Source organism: Alligator sinensis, unplaced genomic scaffold, assembly GCF_000455745.1.
Source record: "Alligator sinensis unplaced genomic scaffold, ASM45574v1 scaffold274_1, whole genome shotgun sequence".
In the NCBI taxonomy this organism is placed as follows: Eukaryota; Metazoa; Chordata; order Crocodylia; family Alligatoridae; genus Alligator; species Alligator sinensis.
In genome coordinates, this window is record NW_005842124.1 from 1,143,206 (window position 1) to 1,160,134 (window position 16,929).

Consider the following 16,929-nt stretch of genomic DNA (forward strand, 5'->3'; position numbering starts at 1 on the left):
GATCGCTTCTGACTCCAGTGTCCACATCATTAATGAAGATGTTGAACAGTATGGGTCCAAGGACAGAGCCTTGGGGGACCCCACTGGTCACAGGACACCACGATGAGTGACTTCCATCGATTACTACCCTCTGGGTCCGACCCCGGAGCCAATTTTCCAGCCAGTGGATCGTGGAGGACCCAAGGCGACAATTGGCCAGTTTCTCCAAGAGGCGATCATGGGACACCAGATCGAAGGCTTTTTTGAAGTCAAGATATATGACATCAATCTCTTCTCCCTTGTCCAGGTGATAGGTCACCTGGTCGTAGAAGGAAATGAGATTGGTCAAGCAAGACCTACCCGCAACAAACCCGTGCTGGCTATCCCTTAAGATGTTGGCGTCGGCCAGTCCATTAAGGATGGCCTCTTTAATAAACTTTTCTAAGATCTTCCCCGGGATAGAAGTCAGGCTGATGGGCCTATAGTTAGCCGGATCCACTTTCCTCCCTTTCTTGAAGATAGGCACCACATTGGCCTTCTTCCAGTCTTCGGGCACTACACCAGAGCGCCAAGAGTTTTCAAAGATCCGTGCTAGAGGCTGGGCTATGATGCTCGCCAGCTCCTTGAGTACCCTGGGGTGGAGATTGTCAGGGCCAGCTGACTTGAAGGTATCCAGCTTCTCAAGATGTTCCTTCAGAAAGTCAGCATTAAGGGAGGGCAGGGGATCACCCTCACCCGGACTTCCCGGCCCTGTAGCGGGCATGGGCGTCCCATGGGACTGATGAAAGACTGACGCAAAGTACCTATTTAATAGGTTGGCTTTTTCCTGGGCGTCAGTTGTCAGTTGCCCCATCTGGGTCAGCAGGGGTCCAATGTTGCCCCTGCTTTTCCTCCGGCTCCCCACATATCTGAAAAAGGACTTTTTATTGTCCTTGATGCTCGAAGCTAGTTGGAGTTCAGTTGCAGCCTTGGCTTTCCTGGTCTGCTCCCTACAGGACCGGACCAGTGCAGAATAATCCTCCTTGGAGGTGACTCCCATCCTCCATCCTTTGTAGGCCTTTCTTTTTAGCCTCAGGAGGTCTGCTAGGTCCCTGGAGAGCCAGGGGGGCTGCTGTGCCCTCTTGCTGCCTTTCCTCCGAGATGGAATAGACTTAGTTTGTGCATTGAGGATCGCTCCCTTGAGGAGCAACCACTCCTCTTGAACTCCCCTCTCCCTGTGGTCACGGTCCCTTAGGGCCTCATTGACAAGCCTCCTGAGCTTGTCAAAGTCGGCTTTCCTGAAGTCAAGGACTTGCGCGTTGCTGACCGACTTGCCAGCTTTTCGGCGGATGGTGAAGGTGATCAGCTCGTGGTCGCTGTCACCCAGCTTCCCATCGATCACTAGGTCGCCGACTAGGTCATCCCCAGTAGCCAGCACCAGGTCGAGCAGCGCTTTGCCTCTCGTTGGCCCATAGACTTCTTGAGTCAGGTAGAGGTCATCCACGCACGAGAGGAAGCTTTGCGACTGCTCAGATTTTGCTGAGCGATCCTCCCACGAGATGTCCGGGTAATTGAAGTCACCCATGACAGCCGTGGTCCTGGAGCAAGCTGCCTCAGCCAGTTCCTGGGCAAACTCCTGTTCAAGCTCAGGACTTTGTGTGGGAGGTCTGTAATAGACTCCCACCATTGTGTCCCCTGTGCCGTGTTCCCCACGGATTTTAACCCAGAGGGTCTCCAGCCGTCCAATATCAGCTTGCAGGGACGTGTAGCTTTCCTTAACATAGAGAGCTACCCCCCCGCCCCTTTTTGCTACACGATCCCTCCTGTACAGGGTATAGCCATCTATACCCGTGGTCCAGTCATGGGTGGAGTCCCACCAGGTCTCCGTTATCCCTATGACATCGTAATTGTTTGCATTGAGCAGGAGGATTGAGTTCCTCCTGCTTATTCCCCAAGCTCCTGGCATTTGTGTACAGGCAAGCAGGTGCCCCCTGGGGGGCTCCTTCCTTGCCCACAGATTTTGCCAGGGCTGGGGCAGGGGTGGGCTCCCTTAAGTGCCTTGACCTGCAAATTTGCAGGTGCTTTCCAAGGTTTTTTTAAACAAAATCTTGAGCTGAAACTTCTTATGCGTATTCTCAAGTGCAAAGGTGAATTTGTAGATTTGGTGGGGATTGGGAAAAGATTAAGTCATACTTGGAGTTATTAAAGCAGGGATTATGGAGAGGTTTTATTTCATAATTTCTGAATGAAGAGTAAATATGCCTTTTAAGGCAATGGTTCTCAACCTGCGGGCTGCATGCGGCCCAGTCAGCACACTGCTGCAGCATATGTGACATCCTGTTAAAACATTTTTTTAATGGATACACAGGAAGTAAGTTGTGTGGGTGCAGCCCACATGCCACATTGAGAGCTGCAAGTGTGGCCCACTTGGCGAATAGGTCAAGAACCACTGCTTTAAGGTAATATGTAGAAAGCCCTATTGCTGTAGGTCAGAGGTGCTCGACTTCTGGCCCACAGTCCAAATCTGGCCTACAGGGCTCCCCAAAAGTGGGGAAATTTGATGGCAGGTGAGCAGTGGCAGCTAATACTGCCACCCTTCCTTGCTACCAAATTCCCAAGCCCTGTGTGGTGGATTGGAGCCAGGCTATGCATTTTTTATCCACACATCCAGATTGGGCTTGAACCATACCCCATTCCCTCCACATGCCCATGTTGGAGCTGGACCATGCTCCCTTCTCCCTCTTGGGGCCAGTTAGGCTGGGCCAAGCACTCTTCCACCATGGAGCTGGCTCAGGAATTGGGCCAGGTCTCCCACCATGCAGCTGAATCAAGGCTGAGCCATGCCTCCTCCCTCACAGGCCTGGCTCAGAGCTGGCCATGACCTGTTTTCCCATGCAGCCAGATTGGGGCGAGGCCATGTCCCCTCCCCCTTTGGCGCTAGGTTGGGGTTAGACCAAGCTCCCTTCCACCGTGCAGCTGGAGTAAGGCTGGGATGCCTGCTGCTTCCCTCCATGTGGCCAGGTGGGGCCCTGCCATACATGACCTGGATGCTGGATCTCCGGGACCACCAGATCCGGCATGTGGACATACTGGATATTGCCCATCTGGCCTTACAGGAAAAGAGATTGGGCAGCACTGCTATAGGTTGCAGGCTTTGTATTTTATAATAGACCTGGATTAATCTTTTGGGGGGTTTTGTACTGGTCAGGGCTTTTCACTACTGGTGCTATTTCCAAGTCCTGAGAGACCTAATCCTGAATTTCAAAAGGTTTTTCTTGACTTCTGTATCTGTATATGTTTCCCCTCTTCATCACATGGCTGTGCCTGTTTTTGTAATGCCACATACCAGACTTTTGAGAGGCCTGTGGACCTAGTTGCTCCTAGAAAGGCAGTCCCTAAGAAGGTGACAGTTCTTGTATCCATGTTCTCTTGATTCTTTGGTATGGCAGACAGATTCAAATATTGTTTGTAAAGGAATTCCTGTACAGCCTCTTTCTTCCTCACCTTCTGTGGTGGCATGTCTGTTGCATCAGTTGAAGAAGGCACTAAAAATTACTTTCAGTCATGAGGCATTAGGTCTCCTGAGGAGGTAAATTTTCACATACAGATTCCTGAGCTGATTCCAACGTGTATACAAGGCTTTTTTCAGGTACAGTTGAAACTATCATGTCCAAGTTAGATGGTGGACATCAGCTCCCTGTTTAACATCAACAAGCAGGGAAGTACCAGTTCCTCCCTCTCAACATGGAGGCTCCTCATTTGTGTCATTGATGTGTCTGCTGCTAAGTTCACTGGTCTGGCACATCTGCCAGGCCTTTATGGTGCTAAAGAAGATCACCTCAGCATGGTCTTCTCTGCTCATCATGAATGGGAAATCCAGAATTAAATCCTGTTCTGACTTTTCATGGAATGGGGTCACAGGGCTTGCCAGAAATTACATCAGCAGCAAGGAGATTGTTATTCTGGGGTTCTTTGCAGCACAATATCCACCCGGTGCAAGGTGGGATATCTGCCATGTTGCATGGTGGAACGTTTGGAGGAAGAAACCCAAAAATTGCTATGAGTCAGATGTGAAAAATTCCCAAGATTCACCTGGAAGATTTTTCTGAGAGGGCAACTGCACTGTTTTCAAGCTATAAAAGCAACAGAATGGGCACATACCATCTTGAACTTGACACGCTGCATGCCAGCCATTACAGATCATGCTGATGTATGATGTGTATCACTACTGTGTGTCACTGCTGGGCATAATCTTCATCTTGGGCCCTTAGTTGTATCACCAAGCAGCTGCAAATCTTGCTATGGTAGGAACAGTATCAAGGGGCTGAGATGGACGGTGTTGTTACAGAACACTTAACAGACCTGTGTATCCTGATCTCGAATGAATGGCAGTGACCTGGCAGATGATGAGGCTAGCTAGGCAATGAACTGAGACCATTTCCAGTCCAGGGACTGCTGGTTCTAGGTGTGGGAAACAACCATGGAGTGGTAGGTGAGGATTGTGCTTCAACTGTAGGACTTGCAGTGCTTGACTTTTCAAAGCTCAAAGACACTTTACCACTTAAGAAATGACTGCCCAGAAGAGCATTCCATCTTTTTACTTTTCTGTGAAATATGAAACATCATAACCAGAAGGAAATATGACTATGTCCTGCTTACCACCAAACAACTTTGAGGTAAACTGACTATTCTAACTTTTCTCTGAGCCTAATCTGTGTATAAAATGAACTGTTCCAAACAGGAGACTTTACCACACCTTCTCCTATGAAATATGAACTTTCATGTCTACCCAGGAGAACTTTTACAATCTTTTCTCCTATGCCTGAAAAAGAGTGTTTGTGCCTGAAATCTTGCAATTGAAGTATTTTTTTTTTCCAAATCTAGCTGGTCTAATAAAAGATATCACCTCTACCACAAGTCCTGATTCCTTTTGCCTCTAGACCAATATGGCTACAACCTGGATATCTGACAGGATGAGGAGAGCCACTTTCCTGTTAATCTGTGTCCAACAGCCTCAGCTACAGACTGCCAGTATGAATGCTTTGACTGGAGAAGGCAGCACCAGTAGCTATCAGGCAACTGTCAATCTCTGACCGTTACTTGTGAATCAGTTCTGAATCATTTGGGTGGATGTGCTTTTTGTTGCTGCTATGTACAAGGTGTGCACCATTATAGGTGCTATCCCTGTGTGCCAAGGCTTGTGTAATCCTCAAAGTTACTGATAGGTTCAAATGCATGTGGCTCTACAGTTTCATTGATGCAACTGATTCCCGTCTCCCATCCCTTCTCCGGCTTCAGAGTTCATAATGAGGAGGGCTTTTATTTTTCTACAGGACTTGTTAAACTAGTGGTGGAAAAATTACCCACATTAATGCATGGTGATTGGGCAACATTAGGGGTGCCTACAGATGTGCTCTTTCACATTCTAAGTAGAATGTATCAGAGCAGACTTGATTAATTGAGTCTTCTCCATGTTCTAATTAGAAAGCTCCAACCTTGCCTCACCGTCAAGTGTGTTAAGCTCCCACACGTTTCAAAATGGCCGTGGGGGCGCTTTATCTAAACCTCATCGAATGAACTTTAGATAAAGTATCCTGTAGCCTCTATGAAACATGCAGGGGCTTAATGCGCATGACAGTGAGCCTTCTTAATTAGAATGACTGTGTGGGACCTGCTCTAATTAAAATGCCCCTCAGCTCTTTTCCTCCTCTCCCCTTCTCCTCCCCCCTCCCCCAGCACATGTGTAGGCAGCCTAGGATTTTCAACTCCATACAGAATTGTAGAATGATAGGAAGTTAGAGTTGGCAGGGAGCTCAGGAGGTCATCTAGCCCAATCCCTTGCTCAAAGTAGGACCACCCCACTTATCATCCCAGCCAAGGCTTTGTCTAGCCAGGTCTTAAAACTTCTAAGGATGGAGATTCCACTACCTCCTTGGGTAACCTGTTTCAGTGCTTTACAATCCTCCTAGTGAGAGATTTTCCTAATATCTAACCTAAACTTCCCTTGCTGAAACTTGAGACCATTGCTCCTTATTCTGTGATCTGTCACCACTGAGAACAGTCTAGCTCCATTCTCTTTGTAACCCCACTACAGATAGCTGAATACTATTAAATCCTCTCTGTCTTCTCTTCTCTAGACTAAATAAGCCAAGTTTCCTCAACATCTCTTTAGAAGTCATGAGCCCAAGCCCCCTAATAATTTTTATTGTCCTCTGCTGGACTGTCTCCAACTTGTACACATCCTTTCTGTAGTGGGGGCCCAAAACTTGACACAATATTCCAGATGTGGCCTCACCAGTACTGAATAGAGGGAAATGATCACTTCCCTCAGTCCGCTGGCAACACTCCTACTAATGCAGACCAGTAGCCCAATGCTACAAGGGAACACTGTTGCCACAGATTCAGCTTATTGTCCACTGTAACCCCCAGGTTCTGCAGAGCTGCTGCTTAGCCAGTCAGTCTGCAGGCTTTACCCCTGCATGGGATTCTTCTGTCTTAAGTGCATGACTTTGCATTTGTCCTTATTGAACCTCATGAGATTTCTTTTGCTCCAATTCTCCCAATTTGTTGAGGTCTCTGTGAATCCTAGCTTTGCCCTCCAGTGTCTCCACTATTCCCCCCAGCTTGGTGTCATCTGCAGACTTGCTGAGGGTATACTCCATCCCATCTTCCAGGTCATTGATGAAGATATTGAACAAAACCAGCCCCAGAACAAACCACTGGAGCCACTCCACTTGATACCAGTTCCCAACTGTATATCAAGCCACTGAATACTACCCTTCAAATCTGATGAACCAGCCAGTTTTCTATCTATCCTACAGTCCATTCATTCAGCCCATATGTCCTTTTCTGAGCTTGCTTGCGAGAATGTTGTGCAAGACGGTAACAAAAGCCTTGCTAAAATCAAGGTATATCACATCCACTGCTCTCCCTGCATCCGTAGAGTCAGTCATCTCATTATACAAGGCAATCAGGTTGATCAGGCATGAGTTGCCCTTGGTAAATCCATGCTGACTGTTCCTAATCATCTTCTTGTTCTCCAAGTGCTTAGAAATGGGTTCCTTGATGACCTGCTCCATTTTTTTTCCAGGGACTGAGGCAAAGCTGATTAGTCTGTAGCTCCCTGGATTCTCCTTCTTCCTTTTGTTTTCAAAATGCACACTATATTTGCCCTTTTCCAATAATCTGGAGCCTCTCCTGATTGCCACAAGTTTTCAAAGATATTGGTCAGTGGCTCTGCAGTTGCATCAGCCAACTCCATCTGCGCCCTTGCGTGCATTGTGTCTGGCCCCATGGACTTGTACACATCCAGCCTTTCTAAATAGTACTTGACCTGTTCTTTTGCCACTGTTGGCTGCTCATCTCCTCCCTGAATTGTACTGCCAGGTGCTGCAGTAGCCTGGGAGCTGACTTCGTCTGTGAAAAAAGTACTTCAGTCTTTTCTCATTGTTTGTCACGAGGCTGTCTCCCTCATTCAGTAAGAGACCCACACTTTCCCTGATCTTCTTGTTGCTGACATACTTGTAGAAACCTTTCTTGTTACCCTTCACATCCCTTGCTGCAACTCAAATTGCACTTTAGCCTTCCTGATTTCATCTCTGCATGCCTGAAGTATGGTTTTACACACCTCCCAAGTTGTTTGTCCAAGTTTCCACTTCTTTTAAGCTTCCTTTTCGTGTTTTAGCTCACTGAAGAGTTCCCTGCTAAGCCCAAGCTGGTCTTCTGCCATATTTGCTAGTCTTCCTGTGAGTTGGAATGGTTTGTTTCTATGCTCTCGGTAAGATGTCTTTTAAAATACAGTCGGCTCTCCTGGACTCCTTTCCCCCTCAGTCTGGCCTCCCAGGGGATCCTGCCCATTATTTCCCTAAGTGAGTCCATGTCAGTTTTTCTGAAGTCCAGGGTCCTTACTCTGCTGCTTGCCTTCCTTTCTTTCCTGAAAATCCTGAACTCAGTCATCTCTTAGTCGCTACTGCCTAAGTTGCCATCTGCTAGTACATTCCCCAACAATTCTTCCCTCTTTGTGAGTATCAGGTCAAGAAGAGCACAGCCCCTAGTTGGCTGATCCAACACTTGCACCTGGAAGTTGTCCCCAATATTTTCCAAAACTTCCTGAACCACCTGCACACTGCTGTATTGCCCTCCCAGCAGATGTCAGGGTGATTGAAGTACCCCATAAGAACCAGCGCCTGTTATCAGGAAACTTCTGTTAGCTGTTTGAAGAAAGCTCCATCCACCTCCTGGTCTGGTGGTCTGTAGCACACACCCACTACGACATCACCCTTGTTGCGCTTCCTTCTGACCCTAACCCTAAGACTTTCAACAGGCCTATCTCCAGTTTCATACTAGAGATCTGAGCAGCCATACAGCTCTTATACATAAAGTGCAACTCCTTTTCTCCGCTGCCTGTCCTTTCTGAACAGCTTATCCCATCCATGACAGTTCTCTAGTCTTGCAAGTTATCCCATGTCTCTGTTATTCCACTCACTTTATAGTTCTGTGACTGTGCGAGGACTTCCAATTCTTCTTGCATGTTTCCCAGGCTCCATGCATTCATGTACAGACACCTGAGGTAACTGTCCAATTGCCCTATTTTCTCAGGAAGAATGAGAAGTCTTCCCCAGTTGCCACCTCTTGGGCTGACCAGTTTTCTTCTCCACTTGGCCAGGAGGTCAAATGAAACTGGAAGCAATCTACTGCAAAGTGCTTTGGAGTTCTTTCAATTTCATCTGGGGGGTTTTTATACAGTATAGGCTGATTTCTAGTGCTGTAATGCTGTGTATCATCTGTTTGTTGTCTTTTTATTACACTTTGAAACTTCTTATAGTGCTTGTTCCTTACCTAAAGTGATAAGTTATAGACGAAAAAGAGGGGAGAACCTGGAGATACACCCCTCTGGGATCCCCACATCAAGTTAGAGGTGATTGAGAGACTATTCAGTAGGACCGGTTTAAAGAAGCGGAGGGAGGATGGACCAGGACAGGACAGTCACAGAAACCAAGGAGAATGACGTTTTGTGAAAAGCATTTTGAGTATTGAAGGCAGCTGACAGGTCAGAGGATGAGGATAAGGATGAAGTACTTGTTTTGGCTTTAGCTAAGACAGGGGCAGGCAAAATACAGCCCACAGGCCGAATTCGGCCTGCCAGGGCATTCTGTGCAGCCCGCGGAGCACCTACAAAGTTTAGAAGATTAATATTAATCTGCTACAGGTTCCCTGTCAAAGCTGACAGGAGCTATGGGCACTAGGATCCAGGGGAAGCTGGCAGGAGTCAGGAGAAAGGCGGGGCTGGGCTGGCCTGTTTCCCCACCTCCACCTGGAAGTCTCTGCCTGCTGGAGCTTTCCCTGCATGTGGCTTCTCTAGCACCACGTGGCCCCAGCTGCATCACTGGACCATGGGAGCAGGGGCACGCTGGTTCCCTGGAGTCGGGAGAGGTAGGAGGGGTTGTGTGTGTGTATCCGTACCATGAGGGAGGGGGAGACAGAGAGAGCAATGAGGGAAGGAGGGGGAGAGACAGAAGAGAGAGAGATTGTGTGTGTGTGTGTGTGTGTGTAGTGAGCAAAGCACAGAGTGTGTGTGCACGTGTGTGTGGTGAGAAAGCACAGTGTGTGTGTGTGTGTGTACGCGCGTGCATGTAGTGAGCAAGCACAGTGTGTGTGTGTGTGTGTGTGTGTGCGTGCGTGCAGTGAGCAAAGCACACTGCATGTGTGTAATGACCACACCCATATCCCACACACTTATCCAGCCCCACAAACCCCCCACATACCCACAGCCCCCCACAAACCTTTACCCATCTCCTCATGCCCTCCGCAGTATACAAGAGTAAGACTTCATTTTAAGCTATTGTGCAATCACCTCTATGTATACTACACAAACACATGTAAATCAGGACAAAAGTATTTTTTGAAATCAAATTAATGAATGTTGTAGATGTTTGCTGTTTGCAATATAATTCAGTGTTTTTCTGGTTCTGAGATGGTAAAACCCTTTGCTGAAAGGAGTATTTTGGGGGACAAAGAGAGAGGCTTCTGGTGGCAAAAGGAGGGGGCTGGGGGAGGGACTTCTGGGGCAACTCTCCACCCAAAATAATTGCCTACCCCTGAGCTAAGAACATGAGAGACTTTTTCACGAGTTATTTCAGTGGTGCTCAAAAGGTAGATTGCTGGATTGGAAATCTTCCAAGATGGAATTGGAAGAAAGAAATTCCAGAGAAAAGTCAAGATAGGAAAAGGCAAGCATTTGAGAAGTAGTCAAAGATGGTGAAAATACAGTTGAGATTTGCAGTGGGGATTTAGCAGGCTATATAGCTAATTATTTTGTTAGAAAGATGGCAGAAGTTAAAGAAAAGTAAATGCATAGGGCAAATCAGCCTAGTCACAGTATTTCTACTAGAGGTGCTCCACAACACAAGAGCAAGAGTTCAGGAAGCAATTGCTAGGAATGAGCCAAGGCTGGGAATTGGCAGGGTTAACTTGTAGTAGGAAAAGAGATAAAATAATTGTAGGTGGAAGAGAGTAAAGCATGGAGAATCAATGACCATATTATATTGATGGAAGAAAGAGGGAATAGAGGAGAGAGTAAACTGCTGGTCAGTTGGAAGTCTTGGATAGGCCAAGTGACTGAGTGAAGGGGACATAGATGAGTGATGCTGAAACAGCTCAGGTGGAAAAGAGGAACTCAGAATTAGATCTGAGAGTGTAGTGCCTTGTAAAGATCAAGTAAAGTAAACAGCCCCTTAGTTGAATGCCATTTTTTTCAAACATGGGTGGAGTAATTGTGTTTATAAACCAAATATGTCATGTTGTATAGAGCCCTAAAGACCTGAGCCTTTCAGAACTGCACTCTAAAGAGAGCCATTAAAATACTGGGTTTTTAGCACTATGTTAATAACTTGTTAATATTTGTTATCTTCAAGCATAATATATTATAATGTGTTAGATTATGGCAGTTATGTGATTAGGATAGAATATCATTGTAAATAATAACTACCTTGATATCTTTGTATAGGCAAAAAAACTAGACTAGCACCTTCCTTCTTCATGTGTTTGAGTTTTTCTTGCTTGTTGTCCAATTAAGTTTTAAAATGCAGTAATTCCATAACTAGCATGAAGCTAGCTGTATTCATCATACATCTAATTGCTTATATTTGCTATGCAGAAATTTCAAGACATCGAAGAGGCGCATCTCCTTCACATGAAAGAGATTATAGAATCATTTTCAAACACTATGAAAGAAATTCACTTACAAATAGGGCAGGTGAGTTTATTTTATATTGATCATCGTATTAATCCAACTATGAACTATAATTTATATTTAAGTTATCAGAAGTAATGTTGTTTACTGCCTTTGCAGCAATGGCATGGTCTGGTCTGTGACACTGAAGTGAAATGAAATGATCACAGTTACTATAAAAAAAAAAAAAAAGAGCCAGAAAAAAAAAAGTTAACATTTTGTTAATAAAAGCTAGGAAATTCAAATGCATAGTTGTCACAGCTACTATAATATATCATTCTTTTGCCTTTGTAAGACTTTATTGCGGTAGATTATATAAACATGAATGCTGTAAAATGGAAGAACAACTTAGCTTAGGGACTTTGAATTTTTGGACTTTTCAGCATATAAAATCTCAGTTGTAATGTTGTATTGATGTGTTTTGCAAATGATTGTGGCTTTATTGACTGATTACACATTAAACCTATGGGACTGAATTCAAGAGTAATGAGTGGCATTGGGAAACTATATACCAGCAGACAAGTGTAAAATTAGCTTTTCTGTGGGGTGATGCAAGAGGTAAGAAAGACAAACAGGAAGAAAAGCGGGAAGAAAAACAAATAGTACTATAATAAGGTGTATGTATGGCTGATAAATCCTTTTCTATCCTTATACAACCTTCTGTGCATTTTCTCTACTGTAGCCTCATGTGCTAGAATGTAGTTTATACCAATATTTAGATCCCTCCTAGCTTTGTGCCACTATTTTCACATATTTATTATTACATGTATTATATATATTTTGAATTAGACTCCTTACGTACTTACATTTAAATGTTAATACTAAAGTAAGTATGCATATGATGACTAGCTACACTCTTGTACTGGAAACTATAATGAAAGTAATGGATTGATCAGGAATTATCAGGAGTAGATATAAATGAGTTGAGATTGCTCAGCACATGCTGCTTCTGGCAGCAATTTAATGATAGACATTGTAGTTAGTAAGATTTCCTTCTATGCGATTATAAGACAAATGGCTTTTTTCCCCAGACCAGTTGGGGGAAAAACCTCATTTTGTATTTGAATAAATACAGTATTGCGACTCTCAACATTTTTCACTTTATCCCTATAATTATTGATATCCAAGATGCAGTGTTTGCAGTCATTCATATTTTTTCATTTGCTGTATGCTCTGCTCACTATTATAATCCCAAGCATATCTTTACAATTGATAAGAGTTAAGGTTTCCTCATCTGTGATTAGAACACTGTCAGCCATCCACAAAGAAACTGATCTTTTTGTATTCAGTGTGGCATTTATTTGTGATGCTTTAGCCCACATTTGGAAGTGGAGGATATCAAGAAATACTGCAAAAGTGTTCTCTCAGTGAGTGTCATCCGTCTTGCACACTAACAGAGACAGGAGTTTTGTGGAGAAAAAATAATATGTGATTATGTAATTAAATGCTGTATTATAATGTCTAAATGGGCCAAATTTCAGGGTTGCATAGGGAAATTCATTCTTATCTTTCCTAATTAGAGTGCTTGACTTTGCAATCTTAATGTTCCTGTATTGGTTTTTGTTGTTGTTGTTGTTGTTGTTATTGTGAAACTTCTGATGCTCTCTCTCCTTTAGTACTTTGCAGGCCACCATTTTAAGCTAGAGGGGTAGTGGAGAGGTAAAAATAGAACAAAATGTTCCATAGGCCTTGCAGTAGAGAATGTTTCTGTAGGATGTGTGTGAAGCCCCATTGAATTACATTCGATATAGGGCATTTGGAAATTACCAAAAATCAAATAATAAAAAAATATTTTGTCTGATGTCTAAATAGAATTCAGGCCTTTAGAAAAAGCCAGAAAAGCATTACCCATAGATGTTGATGCATCTGACACGCATAACGTTCACATTTGGAATGTATATGCCAGCCTTCTCTAGAAAAGCCTACGAATACTAACCCCAGTGGTGGGTCATATTTCTTAGGGCAGAGACAGCCAAAGTACCAGCCAAAATTATGGAGGTGCCCATCTGCATCCTCTGTTGCTATATTGCCCTGTAAATAAGGAAGTAAGATTTGATGAGAATATTGAGAAAGATGTCAGATCTGGTGTGGAGCTAGTAGCCATCTTTGAAAACCACTTTATCTCATTTCATTGGGTGTGGTCCAGTGTAATCTGGGACAAATGGGTGATGGATTTCTATGCATCCAACTATTATCCTATTCATTTCAGACACTTGCTCCATTCCTCTTCATGAGCCTTAGATCATCTTATTAAAAAGAGTCATTACAACATCAAGAGTCCTCAGAAAATGCTTAGTGGTGGTGCATATGAGAAGGCAGAGCATTCCCATCTACTCCAGTTTGTCCAGATGAATAAGTGAGAGAAAGCACAGATCCTAGAAAATGTTCTATCCCCTATTCATCCAGCTGGGCCTCTTAGCAAACTACAAAAAAGTATCACTAACAAAGACTTAGACAGAAATACTGTTCTTAGAATATCCTGGTGCCTCCAAAATTTGCAGTGCAAATCTTCAGTCAATACATTGGCCATATACTGTATTAACAAGAGATTGTCCATTCATCAGTTCACTGTCTGGAATCCATCAAATCCTGGATGCAATACCATAAGAATGAGATGACACTCATGGCTTTTCACTTCTTGCAAGTCAGAAACAGTCTAGATTTCCAGGCAGACAAGCAGTGATCAATAGCAAATTATCCTTTCACAGATCTGCCAAAGGACCATCTGTAACTGGCTGCCTGTTTTCAGGGGCTGCAGCTGGTAAGAGACTGTTTGCAGGCTATCTACAAGGACTGGGCCAGCTGCAGGGAGTAATTAGCTGGCAGCTAAAAGAGCTCCCTGGGGAACAGAGCCAGGATCAGTCAGGGAGACAGCTGCAGTCTAGAAGTTAGATAGCTACAAGCGAGAGTGGAGTGGGAGAGAGACAGTGGGTCAGCTCAGAGGAGCCCGGGGACCACATTAGGAGTGTCTCTCTCCCACAAGTGCAGCAGAAGGACTGTAAGTGAGCCCTTCCTGTGGCTGAAGGGACCAGATGGATAAGGGAGAGAGCAGACAAGTGGCAGTAGAACCACATCTGAGGACTCTTTGGCTCTGGGACAAAACCTTGTATAACGTAAGCCAGGGGTTTTCAACCTTTTTTAATAAGTGTGCCTCCAGCGGCTGGACACAGAACGCGGGGTGGGGGTGATGTGTGGACAGATGTGGAGCGGCAGCAGAGCTGGGTGGTGGTGACAAAGGCAAAGTCCATCTTGGCTAAGAAGGGGGAACCTGCTAGGACACCCCTTGGAGGAAGTGTGGGTTTGAGGGATGAGGAATAAACCTCAAGAGGCCTAGCAAAGGTATAAGGCCCCTACCCAAGCACAGAAGAGAGTCCATGCCTGTCTACCAGCAAGGACTTGGAATGAAAGAAAAGGGGGACCTACCAGAAAGTGGATAATCCAACTCCAGCAGGGGCAGAGGTGTGGACAGAGGAGGCCCTGACTGCAATTGAGTGGGAGGTGAGCTCTGTGAATGACCCACCTCAGAGGTTCCCCAGAGAGGAGCTGCAGCCAGAAAGGAAAATGGCGACAGTACCAGTAACAGGCATGAAGAGGATTCTGAAGATCCAACCCCAGGATAAGCCAAACCAGAAGGTGAATAGTGATGGGTCAGCCATGTTTGTAAATAACCTGTGTTTCAGTGTAAGATGTAAAAGACTGAAACAAGTGTTCCAGCAGGCAGGAACTGTTGAGATAAGCCAAGGTGTGGAGAAACAGTAAGGGGTCAGCCAAGGCATGGGGACTGTGAGGTCAGAACACTCCTGGGAAGCCTTTCAGGTGGCAGCCCTATTAAATGAATATTTGCTATGTGGTTGTTCCGTGAGGGTAAGAATGGGTAAAGAAACAGTCCCCTGTAGAGGCTGATGAGTGGAGTCTTGTGTAGATATAGTCACCCTGGAACTTGGGGAACTTTGGAGTGAAATACGGACCCGGTAGGGGACTGGCCCTAATCCTCCCTGGAAGGAGTGACCCAAGATTATGGGTAATCTGATGGGGAAACTGAAAAGACTGTGTTTGGTGTAATGGGCATGGGTGAGAGGCTGTCGCAGAGATAAGTAGAAGGGAAGAGATCCCCAGGTGGTGGAAACACTGCCCATCATGGGCTGGCTACACGGAGTAGGCAGCTAGGGATCAAAAGTGTTGAGTGAATATTAGAAACCCTGATAGGTGGGTTGGGAGGAGCCACTTGACTGGAAGGGGAGTTGCTGGCAAAGTATATGAACTGAGGCCTGATCCAGAGCAGACAGTCTAGACCTGCAGGGAGCAGGAAGAGGAGCTCTGCCCAGGGGCCTGCAGAGAATGACTGCCAGAGGTCTGAGTGGTTCTGGGTCAGACTGGAGTATGGGGTACTCTGGGCTTACATTCTGGTTATGGACTATTAAAGATAGCCAGTGGGCTTATGTTTTGTTGATGTCTGATAACGTAGATATTATATGAGGATGTAAACTCTACAATATTTGGTGGTTTGGAAAGAACTGTAGGGATGATGGAGGCTGCATAGTGCCTTGTGGGCATGTTGAGAGGGGGCCTGGGAGGGGCAATTCCATAGCGCCCAGGGGGGTGATCTGATGGTGCCTCAGGGTTTGCATCAAGAGAAGGTCCCATACTTGGGGGGGGAACCAGGAGGCAGTAGGATGCATCACGAGAAGATCTGGTGCTGGTGGGAGGAAGGGGCAGGAGGGTCCAGTGCCTAAGAGGTACTAAGGCAAATTGAGAAGATTTTCCAGTGCTCGCAGGAGACCTGGAGGGTCTAGGACAGAATTGGAGGTTGAGGGAAAACAGCTTTGCCCAGGGATAAGAAGACACAGGGGAGCTGTGGCCCAGTAGTCATTGAAGCTTGGGCCAAAGCCCAGAAGAGGCCAAATCAGGGCCAGGGGCCCCAGACCCAGAGTAAGATTTGGAGGTAGGACAGCTTTGCCCTGGGCAAAGGAGCCCCGGACAAGGGAGCTGTGTCCCTGTAGTTCCCTAAGTTTGTGCCTAACCAAAGAGATAGAGAAAGATCAGGAGAAAACATTAGGAGTATGATTGGTGAGGCATGGGTGTGGGTACAGAGGCAGTTGGAGCCCACAGAATAAATCTTTAAGGTGACTTGGGTGTGGATGGGACAGGAGGGCCCTACCTAGTGCCTGAGTGGGGGTAGAGACTTAGAAGAGGGATCCCTTCTTGTGGTGGAGGATATGTAACAGGCTGTGTGTTTTCAGGGTGCTGGTAACAGCCTGTATACTTTCAGGGGCTGCAGCTGGTAAGAGATTGATTGCAGGCTAGCTAGGAGGACTGGGCCAGCTGCAGGGGGTAATTAGCTGACAGCCAGGCAGGTAAAAGGGCTCCCAGGAAACAGCCAGGGTCAGTCAGGGAGACGGACAGAGCTGTGGGCTGGGAGTTAAAGAGCTGCAAGTGAGAGCGGTATGTCGGGTGGGAGAGAGATGGCAGGTCAATTCACAGAGGAGCCTGGGGACCATGCCAGGAGTGCCTGTCTCGGTGTAGCATGAATGCAGCAGAGAATACTGTAAATGAACCCTTCCCATGGCTGAAGGGACCAGAGGGATAAGGAAGAGTGCTGATAAGTGGCGGCAGAACCATGCCTGAGGACTTTCTTTGGCTCTGGGACAAGACCCTGTCTAATGTAAGCATTTGATTTACAGACTGAGTTTCATAGTTTCATAGTTGGTAGGGTCGGAAGGGACCTGAGGAGATCATCTAGT

General features: G+C 45.8%; 1 protein-coding gene across 2 annotated transcripts in view; it reads left to right on the plus strand.

Moving 5' to 3' along the window:
- FCHO2 (FCH domain only 2) overlaps nucleotides 1-16,929 on the plus strand; it is a 181,262-nt gene that overhangs the window by 68,357 nt on the left and 95,976 nt on the right. For both annotated transcript variants that reach the window (XM_025205669.1, XM_025205668.1), the window contains one exon: nucleotides 11,114-11,212. In XM_025205669.1, the coding sequence (XP_025061454.1) occupies nucleotides 11,114-11,212 (99 nt within the window). The remainder of the gene's footprint in view (nucleotides 1-11,113; nucleotides 11,213-16,929) is intronic.